At 25.8% G+C, this 20,660-nt stretch overlaps 1 protein-coding gene across 1 annotated transcript in view; it reads right to left on the reverse strand.

The window, feature by feature from the left end:
• Positions 1-9,857: 9,857 nt before the first annotated feature.
• Positions 9,858-20,660, reverse strand: part of LOC142319430 (ribosomal protein S6 kinase alpha-5-like) — a 257,701-nt gene continuing 246,898 nt past the window's right edge. The window contains exons 13-17 of the mRNA XM_075356704.1: positions 19,643-19,837; positions 15,493-15,643; positions 14,639-14,844; positions 12,917-13,022; positions 9,858-11,361 (exon numbers count right to left, since the gene is read on the reverse strand). Coding sequence (XP_075212819.1) covers positions 10,802-11,361; positions 12,917-13,022; positions 14,639-14,844; positions 15,493-15,643; positions 19,643-19,837 — 1,218 coding nt within the window. The 3' untranslated portion in view covers positions 9,858-10,801. The remainder of the gene's footprint in view (positions 11,362-12,916; positions 13,023-14,638; positions 14,845-15,492; positions 15,644-19,642; positions 19,838-20,660) is intronic.

Raw genomic sequence — 20,660 nt, forward strand, 5'->3', positions numbered from 1 at the left:
TTCAAAACATGTTGAATTATAGCGCAGCTACCTGATGCTATTTTGGGAGAATGAAACCATACATGGTGTAAGGGACCTGCCTCTGTTGTTCCCTTAAGCATCCCTCCATCATGAGGTTAGGTTATCTGATGACAAGAATATGATGAAATTATATTGTAAATAATCTTACATGTTTTATTATACTAATTTTGATTATTTAAGAACATTCTTGTTACGTTATTGTGACTTTCTGTTATGAGAATCCGTGTATATACATGCTACAGACATACTCATTACACAAACAAAGCAGCTGCCTATGGACCACAAAGGAAGAAAGCTGCATTAGATATCTGGAGACTTCTGGGTTATCACATGAATCATTCAATAATGTGATTTATATTTGTAATGATATTTAAGAAAACAGTATATTACAAACTCAAATAAATGGTAGCAATATTTTTACTTTTAAGGCCGCAAAGGACCACTTTAGTCAGAATAATTCAAGTCTTTTTTGCCGATCTTTTGGCCTTTAAGTTCTTAGCTTTTACGTTCTCCCAATATTTAGGGTTTTTATAATTAAATACTCCCTTTATTAAATTCATTATTAGTCTTCTACCCTGGTTAAGTCTCATTACAGACCATCCTTTCATTAATTTGCCCTTCTAAGAATTTCCTGTCAAGCTAAATATGAATTACTAAAAGCAAAACAAAAAACATATTTTTTTGTTATATGATTTAGTTATATCATATAAACAATTGGTTTTCAATGAAAAAGTAGACCAAACTTACTTTTAAAGTAATATTTGTTAAACTTAATGTCATAACGATTTCAATCATTTATGAATATGTCTTCAATAAATGGAGTTGCTGTTTTTTCTCACTCTAACATTAGCCAATGTTAGAGCTGGCAATCTTTCTGAGTTACAAAGAAAAACATTTAAAATACGAATTTTCAGGCACATGTTAAATATGTCATTCTAATCCAAAATATCACAGACGATGAATGACATCAGCTGACGCTAGACTGAAAAACAGCAGCACCAATCACCAAAGATGCTCAGTTGATCAAAGCAACTGAGCATTACAGTCTAAGTTTTAAAGAATATATGTTAGTTTAAAATAAACTTGATTTGGTTAGTTTTTGTGTAATTTCAACACAAAACATCACAGACAAAATCTTCATAAGTTAGTTATATTACTTCCACCACATAACTATTAACAGTTACAGAATGTTAAGAAGATTAAACCATTCAAATATTAAAAGTACTAGCATAAATTTCTAAATAAAGAAAAAAAAATATTTAACTTTATAATCATAAATTTATTATATTCCCAACATTTATATATTATTTATGTGTTTATCTTTTACATAAACAGGCATTAATTTACATGCTTAAAATAAGACAAACAAAAATAATAACACATTTATTCAAATTTATTAATAATAAAAACAGTTTCTATGAAGGAATTCAATCAATATCACTCAAATTATTTATTTTTATTAAGAAATAAATAGATGATTAATAATAATAATAATAATTATAATTATAATGGTTATTATCACTACATAACTTAAATTTTTTATCTACAACATATATAAACATTTACATATATATATTAAAAATTAATTTCATTCTTACAAAAATACAGCATCTTTATAATAGCAATTACAAGATTGATATTCACCATCACCATCACAGTGTATTTATTCATTACATTTTTCTCTTTATTATTTTACAAAGGCTACAAATACTAAATATATTACATTAAATCATCTACTACTGATCCCGGATTGTTGCTTCATCTTCTATGGATGTGCATACATATCTTATCTTCCATAATGGAATGATAAATCTTATTTATTTATTTATTATTTGGTGTTAATAAGTCTTTGTGCAAAATCAATTATGTCTATACACAATATGTAATAATAAAAATAAAAATATTTAACTTATTATAATGAATAATCACATTTATCTAACTGCAGTACTTCAATTTGCCATTAAAAAAGAAAATAAACAATAATAAACGAAGAAGAAAATATCAATAACAGACTGTAAATAAAATAACTGAGACCTCAAACCACAACAAACTATTGTAATAGAAACAATTAAAAAATGTGGTATAGTAATCATATATGAATAAAAAAGTCATATTTCCAAGCAGAAATTTGTCAATAAGTAAATAAAAAATGTGTGTTAGCAGTGGATACAAGAAAAACAACCTGAGCCAAGATATATAATAATATCTTATTATACATAAAAATATAATTAATTTTCAATGAACAGTACGTTTTTTTTCATTTTCCTTACAATATTAAAATAATGAGTATTAAATGACACCAAGAAAGAAGAAATGTCAAGCACTTTTTATGAAAGATGAAAATACAAGAAAGGCCAAGATTAAGAGATAATCAATTAGAACCTATGGTATGAAATAGATATAGAAGATGACATAAATCTGTTAAACTTAAAAAATGAAGTTCCAAGACTAGACAAGAAACACAATTAAAAGAGCTAATCTTAAGCACTAGAACATATGCAAGAGAAACAAGGAAATGAGATTTCAATGATATTAACATATTAAAAGAACGGTGGACTAAAATGGATGGAAGAGGACTCAGAATTCATCTAAGGCCAAGATGGGATGCTTGGAGAAAAGAGGTAATTTTATGAAGTAAAGAAGACATGAAATGAAAAAATACTGGTGCAATTTTACTCCATTCTGTTGGCATTTATTAATGGATAACAAAGCCAATTAAAAGTAATAAAAAAAGAATAAAAATAATTGTAAATGAATGTATAAAATCAAAAGCATTTAACAACTGGTAAACATTGACATATTGACTGTGTGGTTACATTGATCAGATGTATATAAAATTTAAAATAAATTAGAGTAATAAAATATAAATAATGATTTAAGATTAGACTATTGATAGTATTCTTAAAGGGAAACTAGCAGCTTACTGAGACTGCAAGTGAAGAAAATCTTAATATAGTACATTCAATATTTATTTTTATTTTTTTTAAATTAAATGTAGTCAGGGAAAAAGTGAAAATACATTTAATTAAGATTTATTTTAAATATATTCAACTCCTACCTTATTTATACACTAGTACATAAATGAACTACTTCTTTTTTAATACTGATCCCATTCTACACCTAACAACTAACTTTATTTGCAATATGTTTGTTTAAAAGATTAACTTTAGTTTTAATTAAAATGTTATACAAAGTACTACAAGAGTTAATAATTTAATTTGGAAAAAAGAATACTTTTATCCATTAATGTTATTATTAACTTTTTTTTTTTACTGATGAATTAATTCTCCACAGAAGCTTACAAAGAAGCTTGCACACGGGAATATGAAAATGGAAATTTCTAATGAATGAAAAATGCCATGCCTAACTGTAATCCAAACCCAGGATCCCTGGATGAAAAGCCAAAACGCTACCACTCCGCTACGATCAGCAGAGTGGTAGTTTATTTTTTAACTATTGATTACTATTACATACAGTACTAAAAATTGTTTACAAATAATTAAATTATAAAATTTTTTGGAAAATTAAAGTTTTAAATTACATATTAATTTAATAATTTTAACTACGGTACTTTTCTCTATAATTTAATGAATTTTTTTAATTAATTTTGGTTTCAACCTAAAACAACAAAGAATTTTTATAATGTTAAAAATTATTATTTTTTTAATAATAACATTACTATGACAAAATGGAAACCATAAAATCTAATGAACTGAATAATTATGGTTCCATCATAAAAACAATTGTCTTCTAAAAGTAATATTTTTTTGCAAAGATTAAAAAAATAATTTTTTGAAATTACATTAAATTTAATCAAAAGTGAGTTTTGTTGTAAGTATATAATTAATAAATAGTAAATAAAACTAAAATTAAAAAAATCATAGACAACATCATAGTTAGAGAAGAAAACAATGCTAAAAAAATAAAAATAATTTAATGCAAAGAGAACAAACATTACACACAAAAATACAGAAAACTTGAAGAAAATATACCAGATAACAAGAAAATAAAAATATTATAGAGAAAAAAAAGGATTCATTTTAAATTAAAAAATAAAGAAATAAAAACTAAAATAAACAAATATTCTTACAATATGACTCATCTTTAATAATAATTTTAAAGAAAATGTCAATCACTATAAAAAAAGAGCAGAACGTTAGTTAGGAAGAATTTGGGAAGAAATCCCAGTTTCAGTTTGACATTCTCATAAAATACTAAATTCCAAATTACACTCTCTACGCTCAAACTTATATGGTGAAATTATGTTTTAGTAGAATCCAAACATTTATTTGGAAAAAAAATTGTGCATCAGCTGGTAACATTCCTCACTGATTATAAGATTAAGCAACTAAGAATCAAAACCAACATGAAAGACAAACATCAATTATAAAATTCCTTGGAAAAAGAAAAATTATGTTTTTTCAGGTCAGTTTTTTTCTTTTAATTATATTTTTAAAAAAAACATAAGATATAACATTTAGATTTTAATAGTAACTGTTACGTTTGGTAACACTTGGCTGTTCCTTTGTCAAAGTTTTTCATAAAACTGTAAAAACTTGACTGAATTTCACATTACTAAATTAATTTATCTGTATGAACAAATATTAATCATATTAAATCATTTTTTTTTTTATTAATTAAATATGAAATACTGTCAAACTGTTTCATGTTTACATTTATGGTTGTTAAACTGTACTAAAATTGTGAATAATCTATTTATTCCAGTCACTGAAATTTCGATAACACCCTTATTTCCAGGTCACATAATGTTGAATTTGCAAATTTACTATACTTGACTTTTTAATAAATTCGACTCATTATTTCTTCACAATAAACATAATGTAAAAATGATAATAGTAATAAAATTTAAAAAAAAAATACTAAAAATAAATCAAGATCAAACAAATTCTTTATTCATCTCAAAATTGCTGTTAATACCTAGGACTAAATACAATCTACCATATTAATTGATTTAAGGTAACTTAAAAGTATTATAATTAAAAATTAGATTTCCATTGCATTTAAATTTTATTTTTAAAAAAAATTCTATTATTAACTAAGTTTATTACATTGTTTTTAATTGAACAAAAAACAATTGAGGTAAGGTGAAATATTACAAATTTTTTTCAATAAAATGAATACAATATCCCCCGTTGTTAGTGATATAAGACATCCACTTTAATTTAATCTTAATCAAAGTAATAATAAATAAAAGTATAATTGTGTGGTTTGAAGTACTCTATTGTTCTTTAAAAGAACTTAAATTTACAGTTGACTTAATAATAAATTTAATAAAATTTATTTTAGAAATATTATTAAAAAATAATATAACATACTAAATTAAAATTACAGTTCCTTTTAGATAGAAACTACATTAAACATGACTAATAGTTTTTTTTTTATTTTGTAAAATATATAATTATATACATAATATAATGACTATACTGGTAAAGTAACATAAAAAAAATAATAAATAACTGAAAAAATAATGATGTGTACATGTTTTAACCACATTTTCCAATAATGAAATACTGTTTTAATCTCTCTATACACTCATATAAAAAAGTCAAGTGTAAAAAATAACATTTACACAATTCAGTAATTCTAAATGAAATACGTAATAAAATAACAATAACAAAATTATTTAAAAAAAAAATAATAATAATAATACTGGTAAAATAATTAATTAATTTGTTTTTCATTCATTTAGGTTATTGATTTTTTTTATAGTAGTATTTTAATAATTAAAGTTTAATATGATAAATAATAATAACAACAAAGAGGTTGCTTTATAATTAATTGTTAAAAACTAAACATTACAATTTTTTAAGATCTTCTCTTATAAACCCATTAACTACATTTTCAAAACAAAAAAAATAATTAATTAAAATTAAGAAAATCTATTTCACGAGTGTGCATTATCATTTAATAAAATAACCTCCCTCCCAAAAAAACATACACTATATATATATATGTGTGTGTGTGTGTATGCAATTATAGCATTTGCTTTTTATAAAAATTACTTTAATCATTAACAAAAATTGCCATTTTTCCATTATTTACTAAAAAAAAACCTTTTGATGTAGTTTTTGCATTAAAAAGTAATTTACATACCAAACTGACTTAACCCAATTAAGGCTATTGAGAGGTAGTAATAACTTAATGCTCAGCTGTAGTATTATTAATGAAAGAAATGTCCTCAAGAAGACAGGTAGGAGTAATCATCATAGCACTGGATACTACCATATAACTAACTGTTGAAAGCAGTTATAGTAAATCAGTGTCAATGTTTCCAAAGTCTACTAAATTGAATATCTGGCTGACTTTCAGCACTCAAGTCTTTTTTTGACTTCCTTATTGTTTATTTGTAAGAGGCTAGAACATACTGTCAATACCACACCTCAAATAACATCTAATCTTACAGCAAATATACATCAAAAAATACTTATTTCATAAAAATAATTTAATGCTTAATTAGATGTACCTACTTCTCCGATGAGGAGTACCAGTACAGCCATCTGTTAAAATCTTATTTTCAGAAGTAATTATAAATAATTTTACAGAAGTGATTAAAAATGTTTGATAGTATGTTTAAAAGTTTTTTTTTTTAATGACACTAGTGAAATAAGTAATTAAATTATCTTACATGTTTTTATAAAAGTACATGTTTTACTTTTTATAACAGCTTTAATTCAATATGTAAATTTAGTTTACTGAATACTAAGATTATAAATTAAAAAAGTAAGCCTGTAATAGAAGAAAATTATTTTTTTTATATTTTATTATTGCAAATGAGATTCACATTTTCTTATATTGGAAATAATCTATAAACGCTTATGTGAAAGCCATTTTTAATTTCATAACTTCAACTAATAGGGGTAGGGAGCTAGTTCTTAATCTCCTTTATGAGTCCAATGCAAAAATCAGCCTCACAAAATAAAACAGTTACTCATAATTGAAATACTTTTTGTTATGTTTGATCTAAAATGAAATAAATATTTCAATTAAGTATAATGGAATTCAATTTAAAAACTTTTGGCCCCATTTAAGTAAAGTTAGGGTTTAATTTTATTTATATATATATATATATATATAAAATAATAATAATAAAAAGAACAATATTGTAGCTGGCAAAGCAAATATAATGAGAAAAGTAACATTATAATAGGTAGATTAATTACTTCAGATCTACACTAATCACAATTTTTTGTTATTTTTAAAAAGATAATATAAATAAATAAATAATAAATTTAACTATAAAAATAGCATCCTCTTTGTAAAAACAATTCTAATTCTTCAACATTTTTAAAAGGAATTTTTTACAGAATGAATTTTAATAATTATGTATCATAAACTTATCTTTCAATAATAAAATGGAAGACAAAAAATATTTGATATGATTAAATTTATTTTATTATTATCATTATTTTTTTTTTTTATTTTTTTAATTACGATATTTTCATTATTAACAATAATAATGCACATCAATACTGACAAAAAGACAAAGCATTCATTAAAGGATTTTTCTTTCAACAACTAATAATTCCCATAAAATAGTAAATTGTATTTTATTACAACAATATTCTTAAAATTAATTATATTAGAAAAATATATTACCTATTTATTTTATATGCATTATATTACAATTTTTTTTCTAACAATACATTAATAATTATAGTAAATTATTTTTCATATTAATAAATGGTATTTATCATTATAATCTATTTATCTAATAAAATCTACGTATACATAAAAAAAAATTAACCTGAGATACAACGGTCACAATAAAACAATAACAGCTACTCTGTTGAAGAACTGTCTACATATACGTAAATATTATATAATTAAATAATTTAAAATACCTAATTATTCAATAATGAAATAGTTATCTGAAATTAAAATTGATCAGTAAATAACATAACTGCAAAATCTATACTTTATAATAGTAATGCAACATTAACGTTTTTATTCATTAACTACATACACATACCGCCTATCAGTTTTGTATTATTAGTACAAACATTTGACAAATCTCTTTTTGTCTAATATTGTCATAATAATACTGGAAAATTATTATATATATATTAATATGAAAAATATCACACTCTGTTTGCCTTTACATCACCACTATTTAATTCTTAGACTTAGGCACCTTATTTTTTTACAGTCAGTTATTTTTATAAATTAATAATTAAAGATTGTTTTAAAAAAAAGCAAATAAATAATAAAATTACATTAGCAAATTTACAAAGAAATGCTTAATTGTTGTATGATGACCCTGCTTAAAGGCTTTATTTTGGTTTACATTTTTAAATTTAAATTATTTTTTTTAATTTCTTCTGATTTGCAATTTCTATATGTGAAAACCAAATATTTATGAATAAACTGTTCCCTGGCAGGATAGCAGGATAGCAGGACACTATCCGACTCAAATACTTCATCCAAATAAGGCAGTCGCTTTATTGATTCATTGACTACTTCTGCAACACACCTCTTTCACAAAGCTCAATTCCTTCTTTCCTTGATAGATGTTAACAGTGACCAGACCTGCTATCACCTTTCCTGTATTTGTCACACAACACTATCATTACCTGTTATATTACAGTACTGGCAACCAGTGTAACAGCTACTTCTTTAACTATGGATTATAAGCGGCAATAACCCAAGTTGTGAACATGTCTCTTCTACCTAGGGATCTGATAGAGTTGTGTCTCCCACTCTTACAAATGAAATCTTAAAATCCACCATCTGATTCAGATAGGAATAGGTTTTTTGTAGACTTATGTTCTCTGATATTGATTTCAGTCATCAGTTTTCTGTACACTAAAATTGATATAGTTGATAATGCAATTGAAAGGTTAATGGAAAAATACGCTAATAAAACTGTAGCCTTTCAGAAATTGAGAAAAAAAATCATGTAGTATATATAGTGGTAATAAAATATCAAGCTCCACATCAGAACTTTAGTAATAACTATCAAAGTAACAGAAGACTACTATTTTCAAAATCAAGATATTAAAGAAATAACATTGTTTACCATATTAAAACAAATAATTGGATGATAAAACACATTTCTCTTTAAAAAATCATTAAATTGGAAATTTATGAGACAGTATACTTAATTTGTACATAATATACAACCCACTGTTAGTTGCAGGAATAATTCATTTACACCTGAAGCAGAGACAACATGATGCAGAATTGTAAATCAAAGCAAACAACTATAAGTCTCAATAGTGAAAATATGACGTGTATAAAGTGTAACAGCATATCAGAAGAAAGATAATTCAACAGATTCATAATGAAGAAATAAATTCTATAAATAACTTCCTTATATGTAAAATGCTTTAAAATAATAATGATTGGAAATAAATATTTAATTGATATCAATTAATTTAAAATAATTTAGTTTAAATTGATGAAAAAATAATAGTACACACAATTCTTGTACAACACGATAGCACAGTTAAACTTGTCGCAATGTACAATTTTAAAGGCACTTAGTGACATTACGATCCCTACTTTTATTACAATTAATAAGTCTTTTCTTATAGATAATATACATTTAAAGCATCATTTACAACATTTACTAATAATTTTTTTTGTCTTTTTAATGAAATGTTAAACAACTGATTGCTCTAAAGATTGCATACAATTCAATGACATTTATAATTACAATAATGGAAAAGTACCTGACACACTTACAAAATTAATTTACTGTTGTTACTTTTTTAGATTAAAAATAAAAAACTAAAATTTTCTTAAATTTTTGTGCATTTAAATATAAGAAATGATTTTATGCATCACAACTATTATTATTTAAAGCACTTTTTTGAGTATTGTAAAAATGCATTAAAAAACCATTAATAAAGAATAATAACAATTTTATAAAAATTTTCAGAAATTTGTATAAATAATAAAAAATTAATATTAGAATAATGTTAAAAAAAATATATAACAGTTAAATTAAACAGAAATCAAGAATTAATGAAAAAAAAATTCATGACTTAATTCTAAACATTTATCACTCTTTGTCTTATATAATTTAATTCTACAGCTCTAATAGTGAAACAGGAAAGAAAACTATTCATTCAGATATTTTTTTTTTTTTTATATCTTAAATGCAAAATAAACAATGAAGTTAAATATTCATTACTATAGTTATTACCATTAACTAAAAATGTAAAAATTTCCCCATGACTGCAAAAGGGTTTACATTAAAATTAAACTATCTAATGACTAAAGTTAACTTAATAAAATATATTAACATTTTGACTAAATAGTAAATCCTCTCTTTTACTAAACCAAGGCAAACTGAATGTTGCTTTACATTTGCAACAACTGAAATCGCACCCTTAAAATTGCACTACAATAACATACAAATTATATTTACTTAATTCAAATAATCCTTTAAGTAAAAATAAATATAATACAGTTTAATTTTATAAAAACAAATAATTGATAGAATAAAATCATGTCACTATTTATTTAAATACATAAAATAAACAATATTACATGCTAAGCTTCATTTTTGACATCTAAAAATTAAAATTAATAAATTTTTTTTAGTTATTTATACATTTTTTTAAAATAAATTTTATATTAAATGATAATTGTAATATTATGGTAATATAATTATGATAATACCCAATGGAATTTTAAAAAAACCCAATTCCCATAAATATTTTTTCAGTAAAACAATTTTCATTTGAACTCTGATAAATAATAAAATTAAATTTTGAAGCATCTAATAAGCAATTCATAATTTTATTTTTTTAAATTATTCTAATACAATAGTTTCTGAACGTTTTTGTCGTTTCTCATGCCGATGCCGGTGATGTTTGGAATGGTGGTGGTGATGTTTATGTCGCCGTTTAACTTGGACTTCAGCAGATGACTTCTTGTCTGATTCAGGGGAAAATTCCAAAACTAGTTTTCGTTTTTTGGCTCTAGTCATTGGACCAGTAGAATGTTCTGTTATTTGGTCTTTACTATCACTTGAGCTAACACTAACACTTGGTAATCTATCGTTAACTTGCTCGATTGAGCTGACTTCTGAATCTCTATTATATTCTGATACACACTCAATAACATCTGAACTTTCACGCTTCTTTTTTGGTACTGGAGATAATAAAAGGATACTACTGTCTTTGGAACTTGGACCTGCTTCACTTTCATCCGATGAGGGAGAAGATGAAAGACTTGAAAGATACTCACGAACACGAGCTTCTCCAAAATTGAATACATTGCTTTCCATGGATTTTGGTGGTCGCGTTGGCAGCTTTGGTTTTTGCAATGTTTGACTGCTGACTGATGATGGTGTCTGAATTGATGACATACCTGAATAAACAAAAATTATTCATTAAAAATGTTGACAGTCTGTTTTATGTCATTAATATCTTAAACCAGTCTCATAAATTAAAACACTTTATTTTTTCATAATTTTTTTTAATCTATCATAGACTAATATCAAATAGGTATCATCAGACTAAATCAAGTATAAATACATATTAGCACATTTTGTTGACTAGTTAATATCATTGCTACAATATTTTAGACTAAGCTACAGGAGATACAGACATCACTTCCCATAAGAAAAATAAAGTAAAGTAACAAGGAAATAAACAAACACTGGATTGTATCGTAGATACCCAGTAAATAGATTTTTAACATATTTTTTAGTAGCTAAATTTAGGAAAAAATGACAGCTCACAAATTTTATGAAGAGTTCAAAAATTGAATATTAGTTGTTCATACAAAGTATTGATTATGAATGAGTAATTCTAATTTAAATAACCCAAATAATATTCATATTATTTAAATATTATCCACACAGAATGCATATTAAAAACACTATGAACAAAAGAATAGCCACAGAGGTAAGTAAGACATGACTAATCCAAATAGTGCTAATATTCATTCAGAATAAAAATATTATTGATTTATATCTACAACAGACAAGATATTCAATGATGTAAATTGTTCTACAAAAAACAAACAAAACAGAAATGTTTTTTGTTCTACAAAAACTTTTGTTACAAACATGTTTTTGTTCTACAAAAAACATTGTATATATTATGTTTCACTGACTTTAAAATATATAAAGTTTCAACATGTTATTCAATGGACTGCACATAAGTATTAAACAACTGCACATAAGTGACTACTAATTTTCTACTGACTAGCAACAAATTTTATTATATTATATGGCCTTGTAAGTAAAAACTCATGTGTAAGAAACCCCCTTAACTACTTAAAATCACCAGTTAAGAAAAAAGTAAGAGCTGTAATATTAGGAATGCATTAATGAGTTAAAAAGACTATTCAATACTATTCTTGAACTATAGTAAACAGGAAATTCTGGATAATGAACATCTGAATTACTTCAAATAACATAACAATCAGAAAAATACACTGAACACAAAACACAAACAACAATGTGAGCTATAAATAAAAAAATAAAATAATAATGATATCATCTTATATAAAACCCAATAATAAACTTCTGAATAAATCTAAAGAGAAACCTACCTAAAAAATCACACCAGGAATTTAGACTACCAAAGACTTTTTAATTTTCCTATAATATTATTGTTGTTACTTCCTCAAAAGTAAAAATTTGTAAAAATATGTTCTTTTAAAAGTTAGCAGTTTCATAACACTAGAAATATCTCTGTGAAAAGCATCATAAAAATAAAATAAAATTTATAAAACTCCAAAGGTAATATTTATTTTTAAAGTGAAATTTAACAAATTTGTTCCAGCAGATCACTGAAATTAAATAATGCTGGGAAAGTTTTAATTTGATTAACTGTGATTGTTTGGAATTGTTACTTAATGACACCAATAGTTAATTTGATTTAATTTCTTATAGAAGAAAGAAATTAGATTTTACCTGAGGAACTTGAGCTAGAGAAACTGCTGGACGTAGAAAAACTTCGATTGTCTGTTGAGGACTTCTTCATTCTTCGCCTTTGTGCCAGCTTTGCATTCTCAACATCCTAAAACCCATTAAGAAAAATTTTAATTTAATGCAGAAAAACAGCATCAACTTATTCATGGATTGATAAAAAAAATTATCATACATTTAAAAAATGTTTTTTACAAGTGACAGATTACTTAATGTGATTTAATAAGCCATTATAATATCATTTTCTCACCTCAAATTATCATTAAGTATTAATGAATGAGTTAGTAAGGATTACAGTACTGATGAAAAGTGAGGGTATTAGCATAAAAAGTTAAATTAATAATATTTTCAGTTCAATTACAAAATTAATTATCTCATATTTACATAAGGAGCTTACAAAGAATTTTCAAAAAATTGCTATGATAATTAACTCATTCAATTACCAGTTTATATGGGAAAAACTAATACCAGAATTATTACAATCACTGGAACTACTACTTTTTTAATGATTTATAAAGTTTAATAATTTAATGAGCTCAACAGACTATGCAACACACCTGTGCTGTATTTCATATAAGTAGGGAAAAAATTTGTAAAAAAAATTTTTTTAACAAATCATTATCCAGAAGATAATTATATGCTTTTTTTAACATATATAACTTTCTTTTCCTATTTTTATAGTCTAGTACTAACAAAACCATAAACTAAACAAAAGCTCACACTGTTGAACACATAAAGACAAAAAAGAACACATCTAAGGAGGTATACAAATTGAGTACAGTTTATAGTAAAAAAGAAAAAAGATCAGTTTGCAAAAGACAGAAAAAATTATAAAAAGAAGTCAAACAGTAAGTAAAATTAAATAATGAAAAAATATCTGGTAATATTTCAGAAAGAAAGAAGCAGTCAACATTTTTTGTCTGCAACTTATTATTTTTTTTATTTCACCATTGCTTTTGTTGCATGCTACAAAACATCTTTTGCTTTTGATGTATCCATGTAAAAAAAGATATCAAAAGAAAAACATTAAAAGAGTGCAAGAACAAGAATGCAAGAGTTGGGCTCATCAAAGTAAATCTGAACCCAGAAATTCCTTAATAACCTGAACTTAACAAAATAAGCCACTTATTTACTCAACAAAGTATTAAAAAAACAGCCTGATTAAGAAGTTATGAGCTCTCAAGTTACACTGTAATGGCAAAATAACACAATTAAAACTCACCAAGAATTAATGTAGCCTAATCTAAATTTTATTTAATTTAACCTATCTCAATTTTAAGTACTAAGCAACTTTATTAACCATACATTTTAATCAGACAAAACTAAAAATATAATTTTTGCAAAGAAGTAATATTTTTCTTCTTCAATTAAAAAAAGTACAATCATATGATGAACCACATGCTTAACAAACTGCATATCAAAAACTTATTGTTTTTCGTACATTACCTTATTTTTTGTATTATTATTATTATTATTAGATAAAACCTTCATCTAACAAGATATTGATAAAGCAATAAGTCAAAACAGTCAATGGTTCAACATTTATACTTACTATTCAAATTAGCGTAACTTAAAACGATAACTTAGACAAAATAAACAAGTGACATATGAATGTATGTATGTATTCACAGCAAGGCATATGCTTAACAACTAGATATACATTAAATTAAACCATTTCCAGCAGAAAAAAAATATAATTATAATTACCTGAAGTCTAAAGCCTTCTCGATGAGCTTGGTGAAAAGCAATGAAGGCATGTTTAACAGCCTGTTCTGCAGATCGATGAGATGAACCAGTAGTGAGAACATCTGGAGTCATTAGTGGAGTTGTAGCGACATCATATCCTTGTAACCAGCTATTATTTACAAGATCAGACATCCTAAGACGTTGCTTTGGATCTACTGTCAGCAAACCTAAAACAAAAATACATTAACCGTAACATTCAGTGTGTATTCTGTCCAAGTCGTGGTAAAATTTTATTAATAATAAATTGGTTAAATAAGATTCACTATATTTAATGCTGTGGATTTCACTTTTTAATACGGTCCGTCACAAAAATTCCACATTCACCAATAATCTAAAGCCCAATGCTTTACATTAGTTAGGTCATACATAAATCGTGTAAGTGCTAATATATAAATATGCTTTAGTAACATTTAGTTTTTAGTAACTTGAATAATCAAGAACACTAAAAATTATTCATAAGTTAAAAAAATGAATATCATAGGTAGAAACCTATGATTTAATGACTTAAATTACTCAAACTTAAAAAAAAAATGTTAATTACTCAAAAGTTAAAAATATAAATACATTTTTTTAAAGGGGGCACTATAAAAATGTAAAACTGCAACAGTTTCTGACACAAAATGCAATAGTTTGTCATTAACAAATAATTTATTATTTTTGATTTCTTTTAATCAATTAAAACAATAAATTATAGGAGCTATTTTATTTTTTTTGTCACTTTTAAAAATGCATATATATGCATTTTTTAAATATTTAAAAAGTGTATTTATATATGCACTCATGTAATCATAATTTAAAAACAAACAACTTCTTACCTTTAGTAAGAAGTTTAGCTTCTGTTGAAACTGATGACCAAGCATCAGCTTGAAAGCTGAATGAGCCTCCTTTAATACGTGCCATCACAGCTGCTGCACTATCATCACGTGATTGTGCATGAAATGGTGCTTTTCCACTCAACATGGTATACTAAAAATAAATAGAAGAAACAATAAATAATTGGAAAAAAAACTGTTGCATAAATTAGAAAAAATTTAATAAAGAAAGCTAAATTTATATTTTTGTTAGTTTTAGAAGCACTGTCTCTTAATGAGATGTTCAAAGTCATGAACATTTCCTATTATAATTTTGAGTGACAGGTTTTCTGTATCCAATGAAAAAAAAAAAAGTATAAAATTTAAATATGAGGTTTTGGTCATATGTAATGAAATCAAAGAATTATATGTCATTAAAGATACACCAGACATACCAAATTTACAACAGCAATTACAAAAGACTGTTATGCAGATTATAAGGAATCTGATAGTTACTAGTACAGTGAGAAGGCCCAGAAGAGTAAACAATAAAAAAATAAGTGTCAGCAACAGACACATTACCATTAGTAAATATTTTAAAGAACAGCACAGTTTGTTGAAATATGAGACTCTATATGATACTCTCCAGTATCTCAATCTCAGGCATGTGTATATCTTTCCAGTATGACATCTGCAGAATGGAATGGCTTCTCTCAAGAAAGCCTTACAGGACAGACCCATTAATTTTAGAAATACCAAGACAAATCAAACATAGACAGAAATTTGCTACAATTATCTTTACCAACGGCGTCAGCCTGTAACAAGTTTAAAACCTAAGGTAGAACAGGATGATGTAAATTCAGTAATTTATTTTTACTAAAATAAAATATATATATAGATGAACAAATATTTAAAAATATAAATGCCCACATCTGTATTAATTCAATTGGAAGAGATAGGAATGATACTCAATCAAGATTTCATGGCTGAAATACATAAAGAGGCAAAATAAAGACAAATTTTTTGTTTGTTTTCAGCAAGTTCTTTGATTTTAACAAATTTTACGAAACAGGCATATAAGGTTTCTCAAGTACAGTTACAACAGGTTTCAATTAAATCCAAAACAGTTACTTTATGCATTAACCATTAAATCAAAATTAACCAGTTAAATCCAAATAACCATTATTTATGCATTTGGCAAAATAATATCTACCTCAGTCCCTGCTCCACACAAACTACTAGAAATACAGTTTAAAACAATGATTCCAAAACTGTGCACCACGGTGCCCCAGGGAGCCATAGTCTTTTCACAGGAGCACTGCGAAATATTGTAAAAGCTTCATAATTAATTGAACCAAGACATTCATAATTATTAATTTAATGTTAATAAAGTAAAAATATAATGAAGATACATTTATATATAATGAAGTTTTATTTATTTTTATCTCTTGCCATAACTTGGAAAAGTTTGGGAACCACTGCTTTAATACATACCAAGATTACATAAAATTGTTAATATTAGAAAGTAGTAAATACAAAACAATTTTAAGAATAAGTGTAAATTTAGTAATTTATTTTTATTAAAATAAATGAGCTACTGTATGATCTATAAATTTATTTGTAGATCAAAACTTATGCAACAACCATGATTATAGATCAGCATGATAAAATGACATTTAAATTTTGTAAAACAATAACTTCAGAGCTTAGAAGAAGATATTTCCAGATATCCAGAAATAGTAATAAGTAACTTATTATTAAATTTAACATATTTATCCAATAACTATTTAATCTTAAAACTCAACTTAAGTAACTTAGATGTTACTTTAATTATTACAACATTTAAATTATTATTATCTACATACTAATATAAGGCAGATAAGCATTTTTTTAGGTTATACATTTACTTACTTTTAATTTATATTAAACCAGTTACTTTTAATTTATACATAATTAAATTTCTTCATGGGTAGAATATATTGAAGAGTTATATGGAGGAAATGAATTAGAAAATGGTGTAATAGAGGAAGAAGAGGAAGTGAAAGAGGATGAAAGGGGAGAAACAATACTGAAATCTGAATTTAAGAGAGCATTAAACGATTTGGATGGCAGAAAGGCTCCTGGAATAGACAGAATACCTGCAGAATTACTGCGCAGTGCAAGTGAGGAAGCGCTTGATAGCTTATACAAACTAGTATATAACATTTACGAAAAAGGGGAAGTTCTGTCAGACTTCAAAAAGAGTGTTATATTCATGATACCAAAGAAAGCAGAAGCAGAAAAATGTGAAGAATACAAAACAATTAGCTTAACTAGAAAAAAAAAAATCTGAAACAAAAATCTGCATCAAAAATCAGAATTAGAATTCTGTACAGAAGAATTGAGAGGAGTGGAAGAAGTGTTAGGAGAAGACCAATTTGATTTCAGGAAAAGTTCATGTAGGGACAAGGAAAGCAATTTTAGCACTTAAGATTAATAGTAAAAGAAGATTAAAGAAAAGCAAACCAACACACTTGGCATTTATAGCCCTGGAAAAGGTGTTCGATAACGTAGACTGAAATAAAATGTTCAGCCATTTTCAGGAACCAAACAGCAACAGTAATAACTGAAGAACATAAGAAAGAAGCAGTAATAAAAAAGGAAGTCCAAAATAGATGTTTCCTATCCCTGTTACTTTTTAATCTTTACATAGAACTAGCAGTTAATGAAGTTAAAGAACAATTTAGATCCAGAGTAACAGTACAAGGTGAAAAGATAAAGATGTTACGATTTGCTGATGTAGTAATTACTACATCAGCAGATTTAATTATGTAGTAATTGTTATAATTTGCTGATGTAGTAGCTGAGAGTAAAAAAGATTTAGAAGAAACAATGAACGACTTGGATGAAGTCCTACGCAAAAACTACCGCATGAAAATAAACAAGAACAAAATGAAAGTAATGGAATGTAGTAGAAATAACGAAGATGGACCACTGAATGTAAAAATAGGAAGAGAAAAGATTATGGAGGTAGAAGAATTTTATTATTTGGGAGATAGGATTACTAAAGATGGACGAAACAGGAGCAATATAAAATGCCGAATAGGTAAGATTACTAAAGATGGATGAAGCAGGAGCGATATAAAATGCTGAATAGCATAAGCGAAACGAGCCTTCAGTCAGAAATATAATTTGTTTGCATCAAAAATTAATTTAAATGTCAGGAAAAGATTTTTGAAAGTATATGTGTGGAGCATAGCTTTATATGGAAGTGAAACTTGGACAATCAGAGTACCTGAGAAGAAAAGATTAGAAGCATTTGAAATGTGGTGCTACAGGAAAATTTTAAAAATCAGATGGTTGCATAAAGTGACAAATGAAGGTGTTGCAGCAAATCAATGAAGAAAGAAGCATTTGGAAAAATATTGTTAAAAGAAGAGACAGACTTACAGGCCATATTAAGGCATCCTGGATTATTGGATGACAGGTAGAAGAAAAAAATTGTGCAGGCAGACAACATTTGGAATATGTAAAACAAATTGTTAGGGATGTAGGATGTAGGAGGTATGCTGAAATGAAACGACTAGCACTAGATAAGGAGTCTTGGAGAGCTGAATCAAACCAGTCAAATGATTGAAGACAAAAAAAAATGTCTTCATTGCTACAATTAGAAATTCAATGCAATGAAAGATCTGATTCAGCTGTCACAGAAGCCTGTTCCTAGTTTGCTTTCTTGAACCACATAATTGAAATTTATTTTCATTAATATGAAGCAAAAAAATGAAAGCTCTCTAATTCACATTTGATGTTCATCAAAGTTAAACACCAGTTACAGTTTTCCTTTGAATGAGTGAATTCCATGATGTTAGTATCAGATATCACACCAGTAAATAGAAACTCAATAACTACTAAAACTGCAGTAAAATTTACTTAGAATGATTGTCAGCAGCATTAAACTGTTTAAACATCTTGCAGTACTGAATCCAATAACAAACATATTAAATTATTACACCAAATATAAATTTACAGTAAAATGAAAAATAAAAGTAAAGATAAATTTTAAAAAAGGGAAAATAAATTTGTAGTAATTTTTATTGTTAACAAACAGAACAATAATATTTTTAATATTTCAGCTTCCTTTAAAACAAATTATTGTGAAATTAATTTACAATATAAATGCTTCTTCTCTAATTACCAGAATAACTCCGAGGCTCCACAAGTCACAGTTTTCATCATATCCATCAGCTGCTTGACTTAACACCTCAGGTGCTGCATAATGAAGAGTAAAACATGGAGTGTGTAATGAGTCACCTTCTTTTTTAAGCTGAGCAAATCCAAAATCTACAACCTTAATATCAGCCGTAGCACTATCATCCGTAAATAATAAATTCTGGAAAAAAATGAATGATTATTTATTGAAAGACAGTAAAAAAAAGAAATATATTTTGAAACATTAAAGTAAAGTCAATTCCACTCCAAAATAATCTCAATACCACAAAAAGTCATGTATTCAACGACTCCTTAACGTATATTGAGCTTCATTATAACACATAAAATAGTGTATTTAATACACTACAAAGCAAGAATTAGATTCAAATAATCTTTCAACAGCATAAGAAAAAAATTATACTGAAACCCAGTATTTTTTAAGCTTTACAAACTGTACAGCTAAATTACATGAAGTTCTTGCCCCACATCTCACAGTAGAAAATATGACTCATATTCTTATATGTTGTGATTTCAAACATTATCCGATATGTTTATATCATCCAATAAACATTTAAATTTAAATCAGTGCTTGAAAAGGAAAACATATATAATATAATTTTTTGCTGGGTATCTAGCAATACAAAATTGTGGACACAAAATAAATTTATCTACCTTCTAGCTGGCTTCTATGATCTATGATTTCCATTTTCTTTGCACATGCTTTATTTGTAAAATGTCAGTTGAGGTAGTAAAGTCCCAAAATGAGTAAGCTGACTGTATTAACAAGCAGTAATACATTAAAGGTATTTTTTCATTAACATATAAGTCATCAGTATGAGTTATGTTGTCATATTAAAGTTGTTCTTTCTAATTCAAATTTGAGCCAATTACTACACATGGTATGCGATATATCCCTTGGCATGTGATATATCTAGTATCTACTGTATAAATATCATGTACCAATTCATCACATACTAACCAACCATGTGTATTAAATGGAGTAT

This window comes from Lycorma delicatula, chromosome 2 (assembly GCF_047948215.1).
Source record: "Lycorma delicatula isolate Av1 chromosome 2, ASM4794821v1, whole genome shotgun sequence".
NCBI lineage: Eukaryota > Metazoa > Arthropoda > Insecta > Hemiptera > Fulgoridae > Lycorma > Lycorma delicatula.